Source organism: Elgaria multicarinata, chromosome 3 (genome assembly GCF_023053635.1).
Source record: "Elgaria multicarinata webbii isolate HBS135686 ecotype San Diego chromosome 3, rElgMul1.1.pri, whole genome shotgun sequence".
NCBI classification, from domain to species: domain Eukaryota; kingdom Metazoa; phylum Chordata; class Lepidosauria; order Squamata; family Anguidae; genus Elgaria; species Elgaria multicarinata.
This window is the reverse complement of record NC_086173.1, coordinates 168,357,388-168,384,782: the sequence shown is the minus strand read 5'-3', so window position 1 is coordinate 168,384,782 and position 27,395 is coordinate 168,357,388. Positions and strand designations below refer to the sequence as shown.

At 45.3% G+C, this 27,395-nt stretch overlaps 5 protein-coding genes across 5 annotated transcripts in view; 3 read left to right on the top strand and 2 right to left on the bottom strand.

Moving 5' to 3' along the window:
- The window catches only part of LOC134396281 (zinc finger protein 420-like), a 918,719-nt gene that overhangs the window by 428,138 nt on the left and 463,186 nt on the right, over positions 1-27,395 (top strand). The gene's annotated exons all lie outside the window — the stretch shown is intronic.
- LOC134396311 (zinc finger protein 345-like) overlaps positions 1-27,395 on the bottom strand; it is a 190,452-nt gene that overhangs the window by 115,095 nt on the left and 47,962 nt on the right. The gene's annotated exons all lie outside the window — the stretch shown is intronic.
- Positions 1-27,395, bottom strand: part of LOC134396983 (zinc finger protein 883-like) — an 87,126-nt gene that overhangs the window by 50,122 nt on the left and 9,609 nt on the right. The gene's annotated exons all lie outside the window — the stretch shown is intronic.
- LOC134396984 (zinc finger protein 850-like) lies at positions 233-8,882 on the top strand. Its single transcript, XM_063123600.1, has 5 exons — positions 233-236; positions 2,378-2,458; positions 6,376-6,419; positions 6,651-7,459; positions 7,796-8,882. Exons 1-5 carry the CDS (start codon positions 233-235, stop codon positions 8,880-8,882), a joined length of 2,025 nt encoding a protein of 674 aa, XP_062979670.1.
- LOC134396422 (zinc finger protein 239-like) lies at positions 15,849-23,416 on the top strand. The gene is made up of 3 exons (XM_063122921.1): positions 15,849-15,902; positions 19,386-19,504; positions 22,141-23,416. The coding sequence occupies exons 2-3, from the start codon at positions 19,495-19,497 to the stop codon at positions 23,286-23,288; spliced, it is 1,158 nt and encodes a 385-aa protein (XP_062978991.1). The 5' UTR covers positions 15,849-15,902; positions 19,386-19,494; the 3' UTR covers positions 23,289-23,416.

Here is a 27,395-nt window from a genome sequence, read left to right as displayed (position 1 = left end):
TAGAACTCAGCGAGATCATCCCATGAAGCTGATGGGTGGGAGATCCAGGACAAATAAAAGGAAGGATTTCATCATGCAGTGCCAAGTTAGACTACGGAACTCACTACCACAAGATGTCGTGGTGGTCACCAATTTGGATGGCTTTTAAAAGGGGTTATCAGTGGTTACTAGTTTTGCTGTCTATCTGCTACCTTCAGTACCAGTAGCTTTAAGCCTACAGTTGCTGGGGAACATGGGTGAGAGGGTGCTGTTGCACCGTGTCCTGCTTGTGGGTTCCTGGTCGACAGCTGGTCGGCCACTGTGAGAACAGAGTGCTGGACTAGATGGACCCTTGGTCTGATCCAGCATCAGGGCTCTTCTTGTGTTCTTATGACAAGATGCCAATTGATGTCCTAAGCAGACACTTCCCTTTAGACTGGGAATTTACTTCCCTTTGCTAAGCTATGGGACGTACAGCACTGCTGTCTCCCCGACTAACCTTTTCCCACTTTTATTTATATTTATTTGTTAAAACATTTGTATCCCTCCCTATATCACTGGGATCTCAGAACCATATAAACATACGTAATTTACACTGCTAAAAAAAACATACTAAATCGTTAACAATTTAAAACCAGTAGAATTTTTTTAAAAGCAATACATACAATTAAAACGATTTGTAACCATGGAGAACTTATCCCTCAAAGGCTTTGGCAAAGAGCCATGTGTTAGCTTGGTGCCAAAATGAAGCCAGTGTCAGCGCCAGTCGGGCCTCCAAGGGGAGGGAATTCCACTACCGGGGTGCCACAACAGAGAAGGCCCTTTCCCGTGTCCCACCATAATGTATGGGATGCGGAGGAGGGCTTCTTGAACAGATCTGAAAACTCAGGTAGGCATATATAGGGTGAGACACTCCCTCAAGTACTGAGGTCCCAAGCCTTTTAGCGCTTTGAATATCATTGCCAACACCTTGAATTCCTACCAGAAGCATATAGGCAACTGTGACATTACCCACATTTCTATTCCCTTAGGTATGTCTGGATGAGTATGTCTAGAGAGTGCGGAATGTTGGACTGAGTGGGTGTGGCTAGTGATGCTGTGGAAAGGGGGAGGAGTCTATTTATGGGGGAGCTGAGTGGTTTGAGGGGTTCAGATGGTAACTGGGTTTGGAGGAGTGATTTCTTATTTATTTGTTTGTTTGTTTGTTTGTTTATTACATTTTTATACCGCCCAATAGCCGAAGCTCTCTGGGCGGTTCACAAAAATTAAAACTATAATAAAACAACCAACGGTCTAAAAACACAAACACAAAATACAGTATAAAAAGGAGTTGTGTAAGGAGTGAGTGAACATAAGATCATAGGGTCTAAGGATTGTTATTATTAGATCGGTTACTACCTATATTATTAAGAATAGGCAGGATTGGAATAGAATTCGAAGGAACTAAGAACTGTAAACTACAATAAACATTTTCTTTATTTTGCTACCTTAAAACCACGTGTCAGTTTGGCTGTGTCTCCTGCTGTATTGGTTTACACTACCCCCTCAGCCTGCTATATTCACTGAAAAGCCTTTTCCAAATCTCTGTACCTTTTCCCTCTGCTCTAAGGGAAAGGTTATACTTTTCTTTTTACCCCTTCCTCGGGTATTTAAGTGGTGGTGCTTAGCCTGAGGGAGGTGTGTGTGTTAAAGCCTTGTGTGTGAGGGGGTGGCGTCTCAGCAACCAATGCAATTCTTTTACAACCTGTGTTATATGGGCTAGATCTACACCAAGCAGGATATAACACTTTGAAAACATTTTGAAAACAGTACATGGAGTGTGTCCTGGGCCCCAACAGTTGTCACTACTGTTATAAACCGTTTTAAAAGCAGTAGTGTAGACCCTGCCATGGTCTTTATATGATGTTCCAGTGAGTACTCTAGCTGGGCAAGCAGTGAAGACCAGATGGGTAATTCTGGGTTCGTGTTCCACCCACACACACACACACACACACCTGTAATTCACACACACCTGTAATTTTATTTATTTATTTATTTATTGCATTTCTGTAACGCCCAATAGCCGAAGCTCCCTGGGCGGTTCACAAAAATTAAAACCATCCAAAGTATAAAACAACAGTATTTATTTATTTATTTATTTATTTAATTACATTTATATACTGCCCCACAGCCGAAGCTCTCTGGGCGGTTTACAACATTTAAAAATAGTAAAAAGTACAAAGCCATAATATAAAATACAATATAAAAGAGTACCACCAGGATATTTCCTGTTTCAAAATATCTTACCTTCATCCTCTCCATCTTTTCAATGGGATGAGAGCACAGAGAAAATGTTCTTCCAAATTTCTGCATGTTTTTGTATCAGATGTAACCATTGCGTTCTTGTTTTCCAATTCAGAGGGGCCTTTGCTGCCCAAATCTGACCTCATCTCTTGGCTTGAAGAAAAAGGGGAACTGTTTGTCCAGGAGGCCATGACAGGTAGGTCCTTAGATGCGTCCTGAGACTCTGTGTTGACTAGAAACGATGGGGCTTCTTCAGATGGCTCTCATGGATTTGATTTCTCCTGTCCTGTCTTAAGGCTGGCAAGTGCCCTGGTCAAGGCCCAGGTAGTTCCAAGAAGCCAGTCCAGTCCGAGGTCATACACAGAAATCCAAATAGTGCAGTAGAAGGAGGACAGGGCTCCTGTATCTTTCACAGTTGCATAGAAAAGGGAATTTGAGCAGGGATCATTTGTAAAGCTGCAGGAGCCCTGCCCTCTTTTATATCTGGTCACTCTAGTATAGCTCCTGCAGCTTTAACTGTTGTGATGAAAAGGAAATTTCACCAGGTTCTCCATACATACAAATGACACCTGCTGAAATCCCCTTTTCTATGCAACTGTTAAAGGTACAGGAGCCCTGTCCTCCTTTTCATATGGTCACCCTACCAAAAAGGCGACCACCGTAGAAACAAAATAAACCCAATGAATTAAATCGTCATTCAAAAATTATACACGCTTCTTTTTTACTAGAATAACTATTTACAATCCAATACTAATACAAGTCTACAACAATCAACTATCACATCAGTGTAGCATTTCATTACATATCAATAGCATTCAATTGTACTTAACAATAATTTCAAACCAAATTCAAACAATCAATGCAAAATATCCGAACCATAGACATCAAACACTTTCATCCAATCACATCAACAGTATATTAAGACCAAATTCAGTCAACAAGGTTCATGTTATTCCTTGTTTCGAAGTATCTTCTTCAAAAATGTCGGCCTTAGTACTCTGTAAAAAATAACAATTCCAAAGAAACACATTTGATTAGAGTTACTCCACAGTAACAACTCTCATTTACTTCTTTTTCTTTTGGCTGGTTCACAAGATAAGAACACCGCGAATTGCTTTATTCGAACAACTTACTGCCAATAGCAATTGAATGTTATTGATATGTACTGAAATGCTACACTGATGTGATAGTTGATTGTTGTAGACTTGTATTAGTATTGGATTGTAAATAGTTATTCTAGTAAAAACAAGTGTGTATAATTTTTGAATGACGATTTAACTCATTGGGTTTATTTTGTTTCTACGGTAGTCGCCTTTTTGGTAGGGTGACCATATGAAAAGGAGGACAGGGCTCCTGTACCTTTAACAGTTGCATAGAAAAGGGGATTTCAGCAGGTGTCATTTGTATATATGGAGAACCTGGTGAAATTTCCTTTTCATCACAACAGTTAAAGGTGCAGGAGCCCTGCCCACTTTTGTAGGGTGACCCTATGAAAAGGAGGACAGGGCTCCTGTATCTTTAACAGTTGTATTGAAAAGGGAATTTCAGCAGGTGTCATTTGTATATATGGGGAACCTGGTGAAATTCCTTCTTCCTCACCACAGTTAAAGCTGCAGGTGCTCTGCCCTCTTTTAAATCTGGTCACTCTAGTATAGCTCCTGCAGCTTTAACGGTTGTGATGAAGAGGGAATTTCACCAGGTTCTCCATATATACAAATGACACCTGCTGAAATTCCCTTTTCTATGCAACTGTTAAAGATACAGGAGCCCGGTCCTCCTTTTCATAGGGTCACCCTAGCCTACAACTCCCAGCATAGGCCTCTTCTCCCTAAACGTGATTGGATTGTGCGGCTGGGATCTTCCAAGTGCTGAGGGGTGGTTTACAAACAAACAAACAAGACTCCTCCACAGTCGGCTTCAACACTATTCATTGCTTGAGTTTGTGTTCCTTTCATTGAATATGCTTCTTTCTTTTTTTAGCCCAGAAACAGAACTAAAAAATGCAAACTCGTCTGGCCTAAGCCTAAATTTTGGGCCGTTAACACATGGGAGGTGTGGGTCATAAGATTTTTCACAAGGGAGGTGTGACGCCAAAAAAGTTAAAAACCACTGCCCTAGTGTGCGGGATGGTTTCAATGCCCCAGGCAGAGAAGACACCCTGCTTTTCTGGTAATTCCACACACTGTTCCTACCCCATTGACCTTTGGAAAAGAAAGCTGAGCTGTGAGGCTGGATCAAGGCCAGGGGTGGGCTTCATTGGCCAGTCACTATGGGTTCTAACAGCCGCTCTGGCTTCCAGCTCTGCTCAGACACAAGCCTCCTAGCTTATGTTTGTTGCGGCTAAACAGAATTCTCTCCTTCATTTGCAGAACATCAGGATAGTCTTACCTGTAGGAGGATCAACTCCCACATCACGTGTTTAAAGGCATAATCACTCAAAAATTTCCTTCCCAACCTGCCCAATCACTGAGCTCATTGGAGGGCATGCTCCCGGTGGTTCCACGTAGACCGATGGCCCGGTTGGAATCCACCAGGAGAAGAGCCTTTAGGGTAGTGGCCCCTTCTCTGTGGAACTCCCTGCCACTGGAGGTCAGGCAGGCGCCAACACTAGGGTGACCCTATGAAAAGGAGGACAGGACTCCTGTATCTTTAACAGTTGAATAGAAAAGGGCATTTCAGCAGGTGTCATTTTTATGCACGCAGCACCTGGTGAAATTTCTTCATCACAACAGTTAAAGCTGCAGGGGCTATACTAGAGTGACCAGATCTAAAAGATGGCAGGGCATCTGCAGCTTTAACTGTTGTGATGAAGAGGAAATTTCACCAGGTTCCCCACGTATACAAATGACACCTGCTGAAATTTCCTTTTCAATACAACTGTTAAAGATACAGGAGCCCTGTCCTCCTTTGCATAGAGAAGGAACTTTCAGCAGGTGTCATTTGTATGCATGCAGCACCTGGTGAAATTCCCTCTTCATCACAACAGTTAAAGCTGCTGGAAATATACTAGAGTGACTAGATACAAAAGAGGGCAGGGCAGCTGCAGCCAGGGCCGGCGCCAGACTATATTGCGCCCCCCCCACCTGCTCACTCACTCACTCACTCGCTCCCGCCCCCTGCTCACTCCTGCCCCCCTGCTCACTCGCTCCTGCCTGCCCCTGCTCGCTCGCTCACTGACTCACTCCCCACCCGCCCGCCTGCCTGCCCGCTGGCTCACCGCTTGCTCCCGCCCCCCGCTGTTTGGCGCCCTCGTTTGCTTGGCGCTCTAGGCAGCCACCTGAGTTGCCTCTATGGCAGCGCCAACCCTGCCTGCAGCTTTAACTGTCGTGATGAAGAGGGAATTTCACCAGGTTTCCCATATATACAAATGACTCCTGCTGAAATTCCCTTTTCTATGCAACTGTTAAAGATACAGGAGACCTGTCCTCCTTTTCATAGGGTCACCCTAGCCAACACTAGGTTGCTTCTGGCACCTCCTGAAAACAACTCTGTTTTGGGAACCCTTCCTCTACTGACTAGCCACCAGTTTTTCCTGGTCCTTTGTTTGAACAATTTCAATTTGCTTTTTAAAATCTTCTTTCGTTTGACTGTTTATACTTATGTTCACCGCTCTGGAATCTGTTTTAGATATTGAGCAGTACTGTAAATAATGTTAGGGTGACCATATGAAAAGGAGGGCAGGGCTCCTATATCTTTAACGCTTGTATAAAAAAGGGAATTTCATCAGGTGTCATTGTTATGCATGCAGCACCTGGTGAAATTCCTTCTTCCTCACAACAGTTAAAGCTGCAGGAGCCCTGCCCTCTTTTGTGTCTAGTCACTCTAGTATAGTTCCTGCAGCTTTAACTGTTGCGATGAAGAGGGAATTTCACCTAGGGTTGCATGCCTACAAAGGACTCCTGCTGAAGTGAAGTTCCCTTTTCAATACAACTGTTAAAGTTACAGGAGCCCTGTCCTCCTTTTCATAGGGTCACCCTAAGAAATAAATAAACTGAGACATTTACTGCAGGAGTTGATTTGTTTCATTGTCATAGTTCAAAATCTATTCTTTCTTTGTGCTCAAATTGGATCTCTGTCTTTCTCTCTCCCCCTCTTTCGCTGTCTTTCTTTCAGAAGGGGATTTGTGCGAGACAGTGAAGGAAAAGGAACTGCCTCAAGTATTGGTGGAAAGTAGTAACTGTCCAGATGTGGAAGAGAATGGGGATCAAGATGGAACGAGGAGGCAAGAAGGAAAACAAACAAATAAGGGGAGAAATAAATCTCTCAGTTCTCAGGATCTTGATTTCCATGAAATATCAGTACCTCGAAAAAATCCCAAAGGAAAGAGAAGAAATGAGCACTCTGTATGTGAAAAAGGCGTTGCTTATAGATCAACTCTTGATAAACAGGGGAGAAACCACACAGAGGAGAAATCATATAAAAATCTGGAGAGTAGACAGAGCTTCAAATGGAGGAAAGACCTCATTGGTCATGAAAGAATCCACACAGGGGAGAAACCATTGAAATGCCTGGAATGTGAAAAAAGCTTCAGTCAGAAGGTTCACCTTAAGTCTCATCAAAGAATCCACACAGGAGAGAAGCGATTTACATGCCTAGAATGTGGAAAGAGGTTCAATCAGAAGGCTCACCTGAAGAATCATCAAAGAATCCACACAGGAGAGAAGCCATTTACATGCCTAGAATGTGAAAAGAGCTTTAAACAGAAGGCTCACCTGAAGAATCATCAAAGAATTCACACAGGAGAGAAGCCATTTAAATGCCTTGATTGTGGAAAGAGCTTCAGTCAGAGAGCAAGCCTTACCTTTCACCAAAGAACTCACACAGGGGAGAAACCATTTAAATGCCTAGAATGTGGGGAAAGCTTCAGTTTGAAGTCACAACTTAAGTTCCATCAAAGAATCCACACAGAGGAGAAATCGTTTATATGCCTAGAATGTGGGAAGAGCTTCCGTTGGAAGTCATTGCTTAAGTACCATCAAAGAATCCACACAGGAGAGAAACCCTTTAAATGCCTGGAGTGTGGAAAGACCTTCAGTCAAAGTTCATGCTTGACCTCTCATCAAAGAATCCACACAGGAGAGAAACCCTTTAAATGCCTGGAGTGTGGAAAGACCTTCAGTCAAAGTTCATGCTTGACCTCTCATCAAAGAATCCACACAGGAGAGAAACCCTTTAAATGCCTGGAGTGTGGAAAGACATTCCGCCATACTAGAAGCCTTACTTCACATCAGAAAACTCACACAGGGGAGAAACCATTGAAATACCTGGAGAATGGAAAGAGCTTAAGCTGGGATACACACCTTAGTAAGCAGAAGAGAATTCACACTAGCAAGAAACCATTTCAGTGTCTGGAGTGTGGAAAAAGCTTCCATCTTAGTGGAAGCCTTACTTCCCATCAGAAAATTCACAGCGGGGAAAAACCATTTCAATGCCCAGAGTGTGGAAAAACATTCAGTCATGTTGGAAGCCTTAATTTACATAAAAGAATTCACAGTAGGAAGAAACCATTTCAATGCCTGGAGTGCGGAAAGACTTTCAGTCATGGTAGAAGTCTTACTTCACATCAAAGAACTCACACTGGGGACAAACCATTTCAGTGCCTGGAGTGTGGAAAGAGCTTTCGTCGGAATAACAACCTTACCGTCCACCAAAGAATTCACACTGGGGAGAAACCATTTCAATGCCCAGAGTGTGGAAAGAGTTTCAGTCAGAGAATATGCCTCATTTTGCATCAGAGAATCCACACAGGGGAGAAACCATTTGAATGCTTAGAATGTCGGAAGAGCTTCCGTCAGAAATCAAGCCTTACCTCCCATCAGAGAATCCACACAGGAGAAAAACCATTTCAGTGCCAGGAATGTGGAAAGAGCTTCAGCCGGAATAACCAGCTTTCTGCCCACCGAAGAATTCACACAGGAGAGAAACCATTTCAGTGCCTGGAGTGTGGGAAATGTTTCAGGAAAAGGTCCGTCCTTAATATACACCAAAGCATCCATACTGGGGAGAAACCATATAAATGCATGGAGTGTGGAAAGAGCTTCAAGAAGGGGGAAGACCTTACAGAACATCACAGAATTCACACTGGGGAGAAACCATTTCAGTGCCTGGAGTGTGGGAAATGTTTCAGGAAAAGGTCCGTCCTTACCATACATCAAAGCATCCATACTGGGGAGAAACCATATAAATGCATGGAGTGTGGAAGGAGCTTCAAGAAGGGCGAAGATCTTACAGAACATCACATAATTCACACTGGGGAGAAACCATTTCAGTGCCTGGAGTGTGGGAAATGTTTCAGGAAAAGGTCCGTCCTTAATATACATCAAAGCATGCATACTGGGGAGAAACCATATAAATGCATGGAGTGTGGAAGGAGCTTCAAGAAGGGCGAAGACCTTACGGAGCATCACAGATTTCACACTGGGGAGAAACCATTTCAGTGCCTGGAGTGTGGGAAATGTTTTAGGAGAAGGTCCATCCTTAATATACATCAAAGCATCCATACTGGGGAGAAACCATATAAATGCATGGAGTGTGGAAAGAGCTTCAGGAAGGGCGAAGACCTTACAAAGCATCATAGAATTCACACTGGGGAGAAACCATTTCAATCTTTGCAGCATTGAAAGAGCTTTGGACAGAGAACTCACTTACTTCCCATGAAACTATATCTACAAGACAATTCAAATGGCTCAAGGCACAATCCAATGTGTGTTTAGATACAAAAAGTTGGCTGGGCATTTTTACCTGTCTAAACATGCATAAGATCGCACAATGAAGTGTGTAAAGAGCATCTGTTGGAAACATGGTCTTATTTGACATCACAACATCCATGGGAGAAAGGCAAATGCTATTTTGGGCTGCATTAATAGAAGTATAGCTTCCAAATCCCGTGAGGTACTGGTTCCTCTCTATTCGGCCCGGGTTAGGCCTCATCTAGAGTATTGCATCCAGTTCTGGGCTCCACAATTCAAGAAGGACGCAGACAAGCTGGAGCGTGTGTAGAGGAGGGCAACCAGGATGATCAGGGGTCTAGAAACAAAGCCCTATGAAGAGAGACTGAAAGAACTGGGCATGTTTAGCCTGGAGAAGAGAAGATTGAGGGGAGACATGATAGCACTCTTCAAATACTTCAAAGGTTGTCACACAGAGGAGGGCCAGGATCTCGTCTCGATCCTCCCAGAGTGCAGGACACGGAATAACAGGCTCAAGTTAAAGGAAGCCAGATTCCGGCTGGACATCAGGAAAAACTTCCTGACTGTTAGAGCAGTGCGACGGTGGAATCAGTTACCTAGGGAGGTTGTGGGCTCTCCCACACTAGAGGCCTTCAAGAGGCAGCTGGACAACCATCTGTCAGGGATGCTTTAGGGTGGATTCCTGCATTGAGCAGGGAGTTGGACTCGATGGCCTTGTAGGCCCCTTCCAACTCTGCTATTCTATGATTCTATGAGGCCTACCAGAATGATCGGGGTCTGGAAACAAAGCCCTCTGAAGAGAGACTGAGGCCACAGCTAGACCTAAGATTTATCCTGGGATCATCCAGGGTTCGCCCCTGCCTGAGCACTGGATCCCCTGTGTGTCACCTGGATGAACAGGTTTGACCCCTGGACGATCCAGGGATAAACCTTAGGTCTAGCTATGGCCTGAAAGAACTGGGCGTGTTTAGCCTGGAGAAGAGAAGATTGAGGGGAGACATGAGAGCACTCTTCAAAGACTTAAAATATTGTCACACAGAGGAGGGCCAGGATCTTTTCTCGATCCTCCCAGAGTGCAGGACACAGAATAACGGGCTCAAGTGACAGGAAGCCAGATTACGGCTGGACATCAGGAAAAACTTCCTGACTGTTAGAGCAGTACGACAATGGGACCAGTTACCCAGGGAGGTGGTGGGCTCTCCCACAATAGAGGCCTTCAAGAGGCAGCTGTCAACCATCTGTCAGGGATGCTTTAGGGTGGATTATTGCATTGAGCAGGGAGTTGGACTCGATAGCCTTGTAGGCCCCTTCCAACTCTGCTATTCTATGATTCTATGGGAGGACAAATCTATAGAAATGCTTGCCATATCATAGAATAGCAGAGTTGGAAGGGGCCTACAAGGCCATTGAGTCCAACCCCCCGCTCAGTGTAGGAATCCATCCTAAAGCATCCCTGACAGATGGTTGTCCAGCAAGGTGGCAGGGGAGTTAACACTGAACTGGAGCAATTGACGGATGTGTTAGCCGAATACAGAAATCAGGAGGGGCTGTCAACTATGAGCCTGCCAGAATCCCTGACAGCACAGTAGAAGGCGCAGCTGAAACAACACTTAGGGGCTTTTAAAGATCTCTTTTCAGGGCTGCCGGGGTGCACCATGTTATCCTGCCACTCTATTTTCACAGGGGGGGCATCAGTCCCCCCCCCCGGTATAGGGTGAATGGGAAACAGCTAGAGATAGTGAACCAGGAAATTAAGGAGATGTTGGCAATGGAGGGTGATAGAGAAGAGTCAGAACCCCTGGTCTTCCCCCATTGTGTTGGTGGCCAAGAAAGAGCAACCGGTGAGATTTTGCGTAGATTATAGGCGGCTGAACAAAATATCTCTAGGGGACCCCTTTCCTATGCCAAGGACCGATGATTTGGTGGAAACGCTGGGGAAAGCCAAATACATCTCCAACCCTGGATTTAACCAAGGGGTTTTGGTGCCCCTGGATGAAGATGCCGCCTTGAAGTAAGCTTCTGCGGCCCCGGGGGGCCTCTGCAAGTTCACGGTGCTCCCGTTTGGCTTAAGGGGGGTCCTGGGACTTTTCAGAGACTCATGAATGGTGTGCTGCAGGATTTGGGGGAATTCTCTTGTGTTTATTTGGACGATGTCGCAGTCTTTAGTGAGACCTGGATCATTTGGACCAAGTCTTGAAGTATCTCCAGCAGTCAGGGTTAACAGTAAAAGCCTCTAAATGCCAGTTTGGGTTAGGGGAGGTGACTTACCTGGGGCACTGGGTGGGCTGGGGCAGCGTGAAACTACTGGAGGCTAAAGTGGAAGCTATACAGCAATGGCCCATTCCCCAGACAAAGAAACAGGTGGTTTCCTTTTGGGGCTAGCAGGGTACTAGAGATGCTTTGTCCCCAATTTCAGCGGTCTGGTGCCCCCTCCCCCCCCCCCACGGACTTGTGCTGAAAATGGCAACCAGTGCAGGTTAGATGGACTGAGTCCTGTCAGAGGGTTGAAAAAGCAAACGAGGCAGGCTCCAATCCTCCTGGCCCCGAACTTTGATAAACCATTCGCGGTGCAAACAGATGCCTCCAAAGCGAGATTGGGTGCCATCCTGCTGCAATGGGGGGGCGGGCAGCTCTGGCCTGTAGCCTTTATCAGCAAAAAGCTGTTGCCTCGGGAGAAAGCCCTGGCTACCATTGAGAAGGAATGTTTGGCCATCGTGTGAGCAATCGGGAAACTACGGCCATATCTGTGGGGTTTCAGTTGCAAACAGATAATTCTCCCCTATGCTGCCTGGAAGGAAAAGGAAAGGAACCTTTCATGTAAGCACTGAGTCATTACTGGCTCTTGGAGGGACACCAGCTTTCACTGATGTTTTCTTGGCAGGCCTTATAGCGGGGTGGTTTGCCGTTGCCTTCCCCGGCCGTTATTCCCTTTCCCCCCCAGTTAACTGGGTACTCATTTTACTGAACTCGGGAGGATGGAAGGCTGAGTGGACCCCAGCCGGCTGCCTGAAACCAGCTTCCGCTGGGATCGAACTCAGGCCGTGGGGAGAGTTTCAGCTGCAGAAACTGCTGCTTTACCGCTCTGCGCCACACGAGGCTCTCCAGGGTGAAAAGCACCAAGCAGAAGATGCTGAGATGGAGCTTAGCCCTACAAGACTATGACTTTACCATAACTCACATTAAGGGCAAAGACAACGTGGTGGCAGATGGTTTATCCCGGAGCCACTCAGGGGAGTGAAGAAGAGAAAATGAGAAGAAAACAGAGTTATATACCCCTGCTCCTGCGAGAGCACTGAAAGAAGAAAGGGGCCGTGTAATGTAAAAAAAATAAAAGTTAAGAAGAGATGGAATTTTCTAGAAATTTCATCTTAAGGGGGGAAGTGTAAGGGAAAGCAGATAGACTGTGCTGGATAAGGACACATGGGTGATGTGATACAGGAAGAGGGATCTCTTTTAACTATCTTTTTATGACACATTAAATGTTAACAGACAAAGGGCCTTGGCAGCACCTGAGGAGGGGAGGATTTATTTATTTATTGCATTAATGCCCCACAGCCGAAGGTCTCTGGGCGGTTTACAAGAATTAAAAACAGTAAACATTTTTTTAAAAAGTATACAAAATTTAAAATCATCAGAAACATAAAAACAACAGTATCCATTTAAAACAACAGTTCTGGGGGCCATTAGAAAACAATCTTAGTGTTGTTAAATGCTGTTAAAATGCCTGGGAGAAGAGAAAAGTCTTGACGTGGCGCCGGAAAGATAACAGGTTTGACACCAGGCGAGCCTCATCGGGGAGATCATTCCACAGTCGGGGGGCCACCACCCAAAAAGGCCCTCTCCCTTGTTGCCGTCCTCTGAGCTTCCCTTGGAGGAGGACCTTAGATGTTGAGCGCAATGTACAGGTAGGTCCATGTCAAGAAAGGCGTTCCATCAGGTATTGCGGTCCCAAGCTATTGTGGAGGCTGACGCCAAGACACCAGACCTTATCTGTCAAACGGCCTTGAGTGATCGGCCAGGCCAAGGAAGGTGTGAAACCTGGCTGAACAAAGCCCGAAAGGGAGGGGGCAAGAGCAGAGGAGTGTTATAGGGGAGGCCTTCCTTAATCCTGTGGTGTCGGCTGCTGGCAGGAGGAGTAAAATCATGAGAGGTGGACTCGGCCCGGCGTGAGCTTAGGCACAGTTAAGTTTTATTATTTTAGACCATTGCTGGGTTATTATGCTATGCATGCTTTTATGATATTTTATTAGTATTGTTCCCCATGTATCAACCCTACCCTTAGTCTAATAAAGTCTTATACCTCACTTTGGTGAGCTTCTGGCATCTTTGTCCTTGGGCTGTGCTAAATCCGGTGAGAGCGGCCAGAGAACGCTGCCCTATACCTTTTCACACCATACTATACATACTCACCCAAAACAATCTTGGAAAATGCAGACCATGAAATATACTGGGACAGAACAATTCATACTGACAAAACAATACCTTGCAAGTGACAGAGTCATAGACATATTTTATATATGACATAGACATAGTCAGAGTCATGGTCATAGACAAAAAAAGAAAAATACACATACCTTATCGACATAGCAACATCGAATGACAAAAATGGTGAAAAGAAAGAGGAAAAGAGAGAAAGAAGTCAAAGAACTATAGCAACAGGAAAAGGTCACAATGATTCCATTAGTCACGTCAGTCACTGGCATCACATCATACAGTATTTGAGGCAGTAAGCCTGTGTGCACCAGTTGCTGGGGAACATGGGTGGGAGGGTGCTGTTGTACCATGTCCTGCTTGTTGGTCCCTTGTCAACAGTGGTTTTGCCACTGTGTGAACAGAGTGCTGGACTAGATGGACCCTGGGTCTGACTGTTATTATTTATTTATTTATTTATATAGCACCAACAATGTACTTGGTGCTGTACAAAATATACAAATAAAACAGCGATACCCTGCCTAGAGGCTTATAATCTAAAATCTCGGCATGTCTTTCAGATATCTCAGCTTGGTTGCTTTATCGTCGTTTGAAACTTAATATGGCAAAGACTGAATTGCTTGTTTTCCTCCTAAACCTTCTCCTCATCTCTCATTCTCTCTTACGGTCAATGATGTTACACTTACTCCAGTCAAGGAAGCTCGTAGTCTTGGCTTTATATTTGATTCCTCGCTCTCCTTTATTCCTCATATTGAGACAGTAGCTAAATCCTGTCATTTCTTCCTGTATAATATTGCCAGGATTCGATCATTTTTGTCTGTCTCTTCTGCCAAGACTCTTGTTCATGCATTGGTTATTTCTCGGTTGGACTTCTGCAACCGTCTTCTCACTGGCCTTCCTTCTTCTCACATCAGTCCATTGGTTTCTGTTCACCACTCTGCTGCTAAGATCATCTTCTTGGCTCACCGCTCTGACCTTGTTACTCCACTTCTGAAATCTCTTCATTGGCTTCCAATTCACTTCAGAATCCAATATAAACTTCTCCTGTTGACCTACAAAGCTTTTCACTGTCTAGCTCCTTCCTATCTTTCCTCTCTCATCTCACACTATTGCCCCGCTTGTGCTCTTCGCTCCTCTGATGCCATGTTTCTCACCTGCCCAAGGGTCTCTACTTCCCTTGCTCGGCTTCATCCATTTTCTTCTGCTGCCCCTTACGCCTGGAACGCTCTTCCAGAACACTTGAGAACTACGAGTTCAATCACAGCTTTTAAAGCTCAGCTAAAAACCTTTCTTTTTCCTAAAGCTTTTAAAACTTGATTTTGCTCTGACTTTATACTGTTAGTTTTACCCTACCCTGTGCCTGTTTGGTGCATTCTCTTCCCCTCCTTATTGTTTTATTATGATTTTATTAGAATGTAAGCCTATGCGGCAGGATCTTGCTATTTACTGTTTTACTCTGTACAGCACCATGTACATTGATGGTGCTATATAAATAAATAAATAAATAATAATAATAATAATAATAATAATAATATAATAAAATCTCATTAAAACATATGAAGGGGGGAAGGGGTTCACAAAGCAGAAATAAGAGAATAATCATAGTAGTAAGAACAGTAAATCAAGCTAAAATACCAAAAGCTGTTGAAAAACAAATGAGTTTTTAAACGCGTTTTAAATAGGGTGACCCTATGAAAAGGAGGACAGGGCTCCTGTATCTTTAACAGTTGTATTGAAAAGGCAATTTCAGCAGTTGTCATTTGTATATATGGGGAATCTGGGGAAATTTCCTCTTCATCACAGCAGTTAAAGCTTAAAGTGCCCTGCCCTCTTTTAGATCTGGTCACTCTATTATAGCTCCTGCAGCTTTAATTGTTGTGATGAAAAGGGAATTTCACCAGGTGTGACATGGATACAAACAACACCTGCTGAAATTCCCTTTTCTATGCAACTGTTAAAGATACAGGAGCCCTGTCCTCCTTTTCATATGGTCACCCTATTTTAAAATCTACAATGGAACTCGTGGTACGTAGCTCTTATCTAAGCAAACTGTGGGTTGGTTATTAATATGATTTAAAACATTTTATACTGCTTTTTGAGGCAAGGCCTCCTTGGTTTACAAGGTGAAATATAAAATACAATTACTAAAAGTTAGGGTAACTGTATGGAAAGGAGGACAGAGCTCCTGTATCTTTAACAGTTAGGGAATTTCAACAGGTGTCATTTGTATGCATTGTGAAATTCCTTCTTCATCACAACAGAGTTCTGGCCGGTTCTCACTGCAACCCAGAGTGGAAAATACAGCCTGCTCCGTCTCTGCGCTCTCTGCAGGGCGAAGGAACACTTTTGCTGGGGAGTGGCAGGGGAGGGGTTAAGGGGAGGGACAGCCTGCTTGCTAGAGAGGCCTGGAGGAAGCAGGAGGGGGGGTGCGTCACTTCCTGCTCCCCCACCCCAATCACTCTTCCCCCGACAAGGTGGCCCTTTGACTCGCCCACCTCCAAGTCCCTCCAGCATCGCCAGGTGAGCGCAAAAGCGCATTTCGAGGACGCAGCGGTGGGCGGGTGCGCAAGGCGAGGCCGGGGAGGGGGAGGCGGAGAAGCCCAGCCAGGGGAGGAAGGGGGCCACGCTGGTGGGGGGGGAGATTGGTGAGCCCAGGAGAAAGAGCCCCCTACGACCCCCCACCCCCAGATCCAGCCCAAGGGGAGGGCGTGATCCATGCAAAGCGCCTCTGGATGCAGGAGAACTCTGCAGAGAGGAGGGCAGGGGGCTTGTGGAGGGCCCCAGGGCGAGGGGGCAAGGTGAGACAAAGGGCACCCAATTTGGGGTGGAGGGTTGACAGCGGGGTGAGGTACACTGCGCTGTCCCCAAGTCCAGACTTCTCTAGGGAGACCCTATGGAAAGAAGGACAGGGCTCCTGTATCTTTAACAGTTGTATTGAAAAGGCAATTTCAGCAGTTGTCATTTGTATATATGGGGAATCTGGGGAAATTTCCTCTTCATCACAGCAGTTAAAGCTTAAAGTGCCCTGCCCTCTTTTAGATCTGGTCACTCTATTATAGCTCCTGCAGCTTTAATTGTGATGAAAAGGGAATTTCACCAAGTGTGACATGGATACAAACAACACCTGCTGAAATTCCCTTTTCTATGCAACTGTTAAAGATACAGGAGCCCTGTCCTCCTTTTCATATGGTCACCCTATTTTAAAATCTACAAAGTTCACAAAGCAGAAATAAGAGAATAATCATAGTAGTAAGAACAGTAAATCAAGCTAAAATACCAAAAGCAATTGAAAAACAAATGAGTTTTTAAACGCGTTTTAAATAGGGTGACCCTATGAAAAGGAGGACAGGGCTCCTGTATCTTTAACAGTTGCATAGAAAAGGGAATTTCAGCAGGTGTCATTGGTATGCCTGCAGCACCTGGTGAAATTCCTTCTTCACAGTTAAAGTTGCAGGAGCCCTGCCCTTTTCATAGAATAGCAGAGTTGGAAAGGGCCTACAAGGCCATCAGGTCCAACCCCCTGCTCAATGCAGGAATCCACCCTAAAGCATCCCTGACAGATGGTTGTCCTGCTGCTTCTTGAAGGCCTCTAGGGTGGGAGAGCCCATAACCTCCCTAGGTCACTGGTTCCATTGTTGTACTGCTCTAACAATCAGGAAGTTTTTCCTGATGTTCAGCCGGAATCTGTCTTCCTTTAATTTGAGCCCGTTATTCCGTGTCCTGCACTCTGGGAGGATCGAGAAGAGATCCTGGCCCTCCTCTGTGGGACAACCATTTAAATATTTGAAGAGTGCTATCATGTCCCCCCTCAATCTTCTCTTCTCCAGGCTAAACCTGCCCAGTTCTTTCAGTCTCTCTTCATAGGGCTTTGTTTCCAGAGCCCTGATCATCCTGGTTGCCCTCCTCTGAACACGCTCCAGCTTGTCTGCATCCTCCTTGAATTGTGGAGCCCAGAACTGGACGCAATACTCTCGATGAGGCCTAACCAGGGCCGAATAGACAGGAACCATCACCTCGCGTGATTTGAAAGCTATACTTCTATTAATGCAGCCCAAAATAGCATTTGCCTTTCTTGCAGCCATATCGCACTGAGGTCAGGGCTCCTGCAGCTTTAACTGTTGTGAGAAAGAGGGGATTTCGCCAGGTGCTGAAGGTGTACAAATGGCATCTGCTGGAATTCTCTTTTCATGCAACTATTAAAGATACAGGAGCCCCATCCTCCTTTCCATATGGTCACCCTACCACATACTTTCCCCTTTCCTGTATTGAAGGTTTTTGTTCCTTCCTCCCACTGCCTCCGTGTTAGATATACTGAGCACAACCACAAGCGTCTACTGATGGGGGAGGCCTTCCTGAGGACCGCTTTCTCTTGAGGACAATCTAAGGTTCCTGCTAGGGTGACCCTATGGAAAGTAGGACAGGGCTCCTGTATCTTTAACAGTTGCCTAGGAAAGGGAATATAAGCAGGGGTCGTTTGTATGCATGCAGCACCTGGTGAAATTCCTTCTTCATCCCAAAATGTAGAGCTGCAGGAGCCCTGCCCTCTTGACCTGCAATAAAAGAGGGCAGGGCTCCTACAGCTTTAACTGTTGTGATGATGAGGGAGTTTCACCAGGTGCTGGATGCATACAAATGACACCTACTAAAATTCCCTTATCTAGGCAATTGTTAACGGCACAGAAGCCCAGTCCTCCTTTACATAGGATCACCCTAGGCTTCTCCCAATTTATTTATTATTTATTTGTTGCATTTTTATACTGCCAGCTGCAGCTCTCTGGGCGGTACACAAAAATTAAAACCATTCAACGTATAAAACGAACAGTATAAAAGCATGATAGAAAATACAGTATAAAAGCACAATCCAGCATCCTCTGGAACTCCCATCAGCCACAGGCCAGTGGTCACGGATGGCGGGAGTGGTGGTCCCAGACATCCAGAGGGCGACTAAGTTGGTAGTCAGTACACCACACTGAGCCATTGCTATTTGTATTATTTTTGTAAATATTGTATTATTCCATCTTATTTCACACACGTGTGAGAATTTTATGGGCTCTTGTATCTTTAACAGTTGCATAGAAAAGGGGATTTCAGCAGGTGTCATAGTTATGCATGCAGCACCTGGTGAAATTCCCTTGTCATCACAACAATTAAAGCTGTAGGAGCCCTGCCCTCTTTTATATCTGGCCAAGAGGGCAGGGCTCTTGCAGCTTTGACTGTTGTGATAAAGAGGGAATTTCACCAGATGCTGTACGCATACGAATGACACCTACTGAAAGCCCTGTCCTCCTTTTCATAGGGTCACCCTACTTTAGATCAATAATTTTAACGAGGAATGGAAGAACTAGAAACGCTTTGAAATTACCGAGATGTAAGATTTTCCCACCCCCATGGTTTCAGTATTTCCAGACATTTTACATTATTATTATTATTATTATTATTATTATTATTATTATTTATTTATTTATTTATTTATTTATATAGCACCATCAATGCACATCTCTGGTCTTTCTGTAAAAGTATTCTTATTACATAGTTTTTAGAAATTATTTGGGGAGTGGGGGGGAGTAAAGGCTGTGTAATGATATATCACCTTCTCTGAAATTCCAAAGGGAAATATGGCATAGTCCAAAGCTGTTCAATTTTTTTGGGGGGGGGGGAACCAAAAATGTTCTTGAGGGGGGAAAACGGGGAAATAATTTCCGCCCTGAATTTTTCAATTCCCCCTCCCCTAGTCTTCACATCTCCACTCACTCCACATGTCCTTCATCTATACCTGAAGCATCATATACCTCATGAAGTGGCCTGTAAGCTTGTGCTAGAATAAATTTGTTCACTTTTCGGGTGCCAGAAGACTCTGAATTGTTTTTGCTGCCACAGACTAAAATGGCTTTCTCCTGGAAAATGCCATGTGATCATTTGAATCTGACAGCAGATCTCCTGGCCACATTCTGGGCTTTCTTCATTACCTGTGAGGAGAAATTGTTATTCTTTTTTGTCTTCCAGGCTCTCGTAGCCTCCTGCAAAAGGACTTGCATATTCCACAGTGGACGAGTGGTTTCTTCTAGATCTAGGCCGTTGGACTCCGCACAACAAAGTTGTGGAGGAGAGTTACATGAATATAGGTGAGGATCCCCTTTTCCTTGGCTAATTCATAGAATCATAGAATAGCAGAGTTGGAAGGGGCCTACAAGGCCATCGAGTCCAACCCCCTGCTCAATGCAGGAATCCACCCTAAAGTATCCCTGACAGATGGTTGTCCAGCTGCCTCTTGAAGGCCTCTAGTGTGGGAGAGCCCACCACCTCCCTAGGTAACTGGTTCCATTGTCATACTGCTGTAACAGTCAGGAAGTTTTTCCTGATGTCCAGCCAGAATCTGGCTTCCTGTAACTTGAGCCCGTTATTCTGTGTCCTGCACTCTGGGAGGATCGGGAAGAGATCCTGGCCTTCCTCTGTGTGACAACCTTTGAAGTATTTGAAGAGCGCTATTATGTCTCCCCTCAATCTCCTCTTCTCCAGGCTAAACAGGCCCAGTTCTTTCAGTCTTTCTTCATAGGGCTTTGTTTCCAGACCCCTGATCATCCTGGTTGCCCTCCTCTGAACACGCTCCAGCTTGTCTGCAAAGCCGGAATTCTGGAAGCTGGAATTCTGGAAGCCGGAAAGGCTGCTATTCTTTGTCAGTATCAGTGTCGTTTGCGGATGCCATTGAAGGCATGCATACCTGCTCCCCATGTTGCTTGGATGCTCTATTTATGTATCATCCCAGAGTGCAGGACATTTTTTATTTATTTATTTATTTGTTTATTGCATTTCTGTACCACCCAATAGCCGAAGCTCTCTGGGCGGTTTACAAAATTAAGACAATTCGAAATATAAAACTAACAGTATAAAACCATAATGTGAAATACAACATATAACACTCTACGTCTGATCTGTGCATCAGTACACCCACCTCTTCTCCCTCTGTGTGTTGCTGGGCTCCCATGGAAGGAGAAGTTAGGGTTGGACTTTGATCCAACTGATAAGTCTGATTTTGGGAAGATTTTTCCTTCTCTCTGTCTCCTTGATGTTCAGGTTCTTCCCTGTAACTTTGCCCTGTTTATTTATTTATTATTGCATTTATATCCCACCTTTTTCCCTCCAAGGAAACCAAGGTGGCCTACATAATCCTCCTCTCCATTTTATCCTCACAATAACAACCCTGTGAGGTGGGTTGGGCTGAGAGTGTGTGACTGGCCCAAAGACATCCAGTGGGTTTCCATGGCTGAGTGGGGACTAGAACCCGGATCTCCTGACTCCCAGCCTGACACGTTAGCCGCTACACCACACTGGCTCACACTGTTCTTCGTCAGACTCCAAGTCCTCTTCCATGCTCTCTGAAGGAAATCTGGGCCCCATCCTGATAGAAAGGGTGATCATAACGGGCCACAAAGTGATAGTTGAAGGAAAAAGAGATGTATACTCTGGTGCTGAATAAGATTTGCAATATTTAATGGTGATTTCCTCAATAAAAAATAAAAAATGCGTGGATTTAAAAAAGATAAATTGACACTAGCTTGACGTTTCGGGCCCTTAGGTCCTTCATTAGGAAATTACTATTAAATATTGTGAATCTTATTCAACACCAGAGTATACATCTCTTTTTTCTTCAACTGTCATGGGTGTTTTTGTCTCCTTGTCCACTCCAACAAAGCAATGGACCATTTCCCCCCAAATTGTGGGGAAACATCTATGCAACGCTAGGTTTTATTGAGCATACCAACATATGAATCTACTGTTCTGTCTAGACAATCATGATCTACTCTGACTGCAGGCACACATACACACACACACACACACGGCAGTTCTCATTAGGGCTGTGCACGGAGCCCCCGAACTGCTTCGTGGCCCGATCCAGAACTTCGGGTCAATCCGACCCTCCCCGCTCCACTCCGTGGAACGAGATCCAGAGGGGCGGATCAAGATTTTGCCCCACTTTCTCTACTTACTTGCCTCCATGTTGGGCAGTGGAGGCAGGTAAGGGGGGACAAAATGGGGCCTTATAAGCCCCCCTCCACCCTTACCTGGCTCCGCCGCCACCACCACATGGACTGCAGCAGCGGTGGCAGAGGCAGGTAAGCCCCCCCTCCCGCCCACTTACCTGCCTCCATCGCAGTCCGTCACAGCTTTCAACTGAGGCCCTGGCCTCAAAGTGGAACCAGGCCGCGGCCTGCTTTCGCTTTGAGGCCTGGGCCTCAGTTGAAGCCTGCAACGGACACAGGTAAGCCCCCCTGCCCCCTTACCTGGCTCCGCTGCTATCGCTGCACAGATTGCGGCAGCGCCGGCAGCACCAGGTGAGCCCCCCTCCCCCCACTTACCTGCATTCGGAGCTCTGGATGGAGGCAAACCGCTTCGCCTCGATCCACTACTCCTCCGACCTGATTCGTATCCGCCCTTGGCAGAGGCGGGTCGAGTCGCTCTGCTCCGGATTCGCAACCCGAATCAGAGCGAAGCATAGCCCTAGTTCTCATGTAGGGCAGTTTTTTGGCCTGCCTTTTATTTTGATTGGAGATAACCATTCAATCTGAGACAGGGCATCCAAAGTTCTATACATTACCCCACGTTGACTTGTAGTTAATTCCAATCAACGGAGGTTATTTAATGTGTAATATGATCTGCTTCTCCACTAAGTCTTTCATTTTTACACAGCAGTTAATTGGTTTTGTTCCCTGATTTGAAGTTCCATTTCTCCCTCATTAGGTTTCTTTCTCTTTTCCTACAGGTGATGAGAAGGAGACCGGTAAAGAGGGCAAATGGGAGAAAAGGAAAACCGAATCAAAACAGAAGTGGTGGAAGAAATCACTTGCTTCTGAAAGGGTTGACTTCCCTGAAATCCCAGTCCAAGTATGCCCCAAAGGAAACAAAAGGAGTAAGATCCCACAAGTTGCAAAAATCCTAAGTAATAATTCAAGCCTTAGCACACAAAAAAGAATGCACAATGGGGATAAATCATTGAACTGTTCAGAATGTGGGAAGACCTTCAGTCAGAAAAACAGCTTGACTAGACATCAAAGAGTACACACAGGGGAAAAACCACACAAATGCTCAGAGTGTGGAAAGAGCTTCATTGATAGTGGAGCTCTGACTGCACATCAGAGAACCCACACAGGGGAGAAACCATATAAATGCTCCGAATGTGGAAAGAGCTTCAGCCAGAGCACAAACCTTATTTCCCATCAGAGAATCCACACAGGAGAGAGACCATTTAAATGCTCAAAGTGTGGAAAAAGCTTCAGCTGTAGCTCAGGTCTTATTTCCCATAAGAGAATCCACACTGGGGAGAAGCCATATAAATGCTTGGAGTGTGGAAAGAGCTTCAGTTGTCGGTCAAGCCTCACTTCCCATCACAGAATACACACTGGAGAAAAGCCATTTAAATGCTCCAAGTGTGGAAAGAGCTTCAGCCAAAGAGCAAACCTTTATTCCCATTACAGAATCCACACAGGGGAGAAGCCATATAAATGTTCAAAGTGCGGAAAGAGCTTCACCTGTAGCTCAAGCCTCAATTCCCATCAGAGAATCCACACAGGGGAAAAGCCTTATCATTGCTTGGAGTGTGGAAAGAGCTTCCACTGTAGCTCAAGCCTTATTTTCCATCAGAGAATCCACACAGGGGAGAAGCCATATAAATGCTCAGAGTGTGGAAAGAGCTTCAACTGTAGTTCAAGTCTTGCTTACCACCAGAGAATCCACACAGGGGAGAAACCATTTAAATGCGCAGAGTGTGAAAAGGGCTTCAGCTGTAGCTCAAATCTTCTTTACCATCAGAGAATCCACACAGGGGAGAAACCGTATCAATGCTCACAGTGCGGAAGGAGTTTCAGACAATGGAACCACCTCTGCAAACATCAAAAACTCCACACAAGCTAGACAATGTATAACTTTTCAGAGTGTGGAAGAAACTTCAGCCAGAGAGCAACAAAGAATCCAGGTAGAGAGGTATCGTGTGAATCCTTGAAATGTCTCAAATGCAGAAAGGACTTCAAATCTTCCTATTTATATTTATTTATTTATTATTTATTTATTACATTTCTATACCGCCCAATAGTCAGAGCTCTCTGGGCAGTTCACAAAAACATATATTTGTGATGTTGCTCATGCAAATCATTATATCGCTTTTTCTGGCTAATCATATCTTAATAACCAACAGAGAATTCACACAAGGAGCCAACTGCACCAATGCTCAAACTGTGGTAGAAACTTCCATCAACATGGCTGGTTGTAGGCAGTGAACTTTGAGTTGGTGCCAGAGTCGTACAAGGTTCCGGAGTAGTCTTATGATTAGATATATCTGTCTGATTGCCTCTGGTGAATAAACTTTGCCTCCAAGTGACCCTGTGAGTCCAAGCTACTATGCAGATTGATTTATGGGTACAGCTGCCTGCTCAATATTTCCCATAAACCAACAGGACTCCATTTTAGAGGATTATGTTGTATTTGGGTTTGTTGCTTGACACCCTGCACTAAAAGTTTCTTTTGGTTTCCCTGTGAGAGGACATTCATTGTAAATGATGTCACACTTGCTCCTTCCTCAGAACATATAAGAAGTGCCCCGCTGGATGAAACATAGAATCATAGAATAGCAGAGTTGGAAGGGGCCTACAAGGCCATCGAGTCCAACCCCCTGTTCAATGCAGGAATCCACCCTAAAGCATCCCTGACAGATGGTTGTCCTGCTGCCTCTTGAAGGCCTCTAGTGTGGGAGAGCCCACAACCTCCCTAGGTCACTGATTCCATTGTTGTACTGCTCTAACAGTCAGGAAGTTTTTCCTGATGCCCAGCTGGAATCTGGCTTCCTTTAACTTGAGCCCGTTATTCCGTGTCCTGGACTCCGGGAGGATTGAGAAGAGATCCTGGCCCTCCTCTGTGTGTGACAACCTTTTAAGTATTTGAAGAGTGCTATCATGTCTCCCCTCCATCTTCTCTTCTCCAGGCTAAACATGCCCAGTTCTTTCAGTCTTTCTTCATAGGGCTTTGTTTCCAGACCCCTGATCATCCTGGTTGCCCTCCTCTGAACATGCTCCAGCTTGTCTGCGTCCTTCTTGAATTGTGGAGCCCAGAACTGGACGCAATACTGTAGATGAGGCCTAACCAGGGCTGAATGGAGAGGAACCAGTACCTCACGTGATTTGGAAGCTATACTTCTATTAATGCAGCCCAAAATAGCATTGGCCTTTCTTGCAGCCATATCGCACTGTTGGCTCCTATTCAGCTTGTGATCTACAACAATTCCAAGATCTTTCTCGTTTGTAGTATTGCTGAGCCAAGTGTCCCCCATCTTGTAACTGTGCATTTGGTTTCTATTCCCTAAATGTAGAACTTGGCATTTATCCCTATTAAATTTCATTCTGTTGTTTTCAGCCCAGCACTCCAGCCTATAAAGATCACTTTGAAGTTTGTTTCTGTCTTCCAGGGTATTAGCTATCCCACCCAATTTTGTGTCATCTGAAAATTTGATCAGCGTTCCCTGCACCTCCTCCTCCAAATCATTAATAAAAATGTTGAAGAGCACTGGGCCCAGGACTGAGCCCTGTGGTACCCCACTCATTGCCTCTCCTGAGTTTGAGAAGGTTCTAGTCCACCACTCTGTTCACACAGTGGTCAACCTGCCGTCGGCCAAGGACCAACAAAGCAGGACACGGTGCAACAGCACCCTCCCATCCATGTTCCACAGCAACTGGTGCACACAGGCTTACTGCCTCTAATACTGGAGATAGCACACAACCATCAGGGCTAATAGCCATGGATAGCCTTCGCCTCCAGGAATTTATCCAGCTCCTTTTTGAAGTCATTCTGATTGGTGGCAGTGGCAAAATCACTTGCTCGTTATATTAATCTGTTTTATTGTATCAATATAAATGTATTTAGTCTTGCGGGAGATATTTGTACAGGTTAGAAAGGGTTAACTGGGTGGGATGGGGCTTGTGTGTGGTTGGCTGTTTTAGCACTGCCTAGTGGGAAGAGGAGGGGTGAGTGAGTGATGTCCCAGGAGGGGTCATATTCTTTTGGACAGTTAGATTTCATAGAATCATAGAATAGTAGAGTTAGAAGGGGCCTACAAGGCCATCATGTCCAACCCCCTGTTCAATGCAGGAATCCAACCTAAAGCATCCCTGGCTGATGGTTGTCCAGCTGCCTCTTGAAGGCCTCTAGTGTGGGAGAGACCACAACCTCCCTAGGTCACTGATTCCATTGTCGTACTGTTCTAACAGGAAGTTTTTCCTGATGTCCAGCCGGAATCTGGCTTCCTGTAACTTGAGCCCATTATTCCGTGTCCTGCTCTATGGGAGGATCGAGAAGAGATCCTGGCCCTCCTCTGTGTGACAACCTTTCAAGGACTTGAAGAGTGTTCTCATATCTCCCCTCCATCTTCTCTTCTCCAGGCTAAACATGCCCAGTTCTTTCAGTCTCTCCTCATAGGGCTTTGTTTCCAGACCCCTGATCATCCTGGTTGCCCTCCTCTGAACACGCTCCAGCTTGTCTGTGTCCTTCTTGAAGTGTGGAGTCCAGAATTGGACACAATACTCTAGATGAGGCCTAACCAGGGCTGAATAGAGAGGAACCAGTACCTCACGTGATTTGGAAGCTATACTTCTATTAATGCAGCCCAAAATAGCATTTGCCTTTCTTGCAGCCGTATCACACTCTCAGCTCATATTCAGCTTGCGATCTCCAACAATTCCAAGATCCTTCTCATTTGCTTGGGGCGAGAGGGTTTGGGAAGAACCAAGAATGGTGGAAGAACCATTTTGGATGGGGAGGGAAGGTTTCGAGGGGCAAGGAGGCAGGGTTGGGCTAATTAACAACACCTTGTAAATAATAAAATGTTCATTTTATGCAACTGAGTTAAATCCATGTGCCAGCTTGATCTTTTGTTTACGGTACCTCAGACATGAACACATCAGGGCCAGCATCCACTTCCCAAATTAGAAGGAACGGTGAGAAGTTCGACGTTAGTTCATTTATGTATTATTTATTTACAATATTTATATACCACTCCCCATTGAAAATTTAGGAGCGGTGTACAAGATAAAATGAAAATAAAAACAGAATAAAACACGCAAAAGAGATTTTAAAAGAAGCAAATACAGTGACTCCTGGCTGGACGTTAAGGAAAGGCTTCCTGGAATAAAGATGTTTTCAGGAGGTGCCGAAAGGAGTACAAAGTTGGCACCTGCCTGAGCTCCAGAGGCAGGGAGTTCCACAGGAGGGGGGCCACCATGCTGAAGGCTCTTCCCCTGATGGACTCCAATCGGAGGATGGATCTACATGGAACCACCAGGAGCAGGCCCTCAGATGACCTCAGTGACCAGGCAGGTTGGTAGGGGAGAAGGCGCTCTCTCAGGTATCCTGATCCTAAGTGGCTTAGGACTTTGTACACAAGTATTATTATTATTATTTATTTATTTATATAGCACCATTAATGTGCATGGTGCTGTACAAACAATAAATAGCAAGACCCTGCCGCATAGGCTTACATTCTAATAAAAAACCTTCAACCTGGCCCAGTAGTGAATAGGCAGCCAGTGCTGTTCCCTCGGCAGGGGAGTCACATTCTGGAAAGGGGCAGCTCCAGACAACAGCCGAGCTGCAGCATTCTGCGCTAGCTCCAGCTTCCGGAGCAGCTTCAAGGGCAGACCCACATAGAGTGGATTGCAGTAATCCAGCCTGGAGGTTACTAACATCTGTACCACCATGGCCAAGCGATCCCTTTCCAGGAGAGGCCGTCACTGGTGAACCAGGGGAAGCTGGAAAAAGGCACTCTGACCCGCGGCGGCCACTTGAGCCTCCAGTGACAGAGATAGGTCAAAGAGTACCCCCAAACGATGAACCTGATCTTTCAGAGGCAGTGGCTTGGGAAAAGGTTAAGTGAGTTCAGTGGCTGCAGGTGATTTCGCAGCGATGTCCCACTTCTTAGACTTATTATCCTAGGCATGAAGGGATAATAAGGAAAGGCCTAGGTCAAAGGAGGGGCAG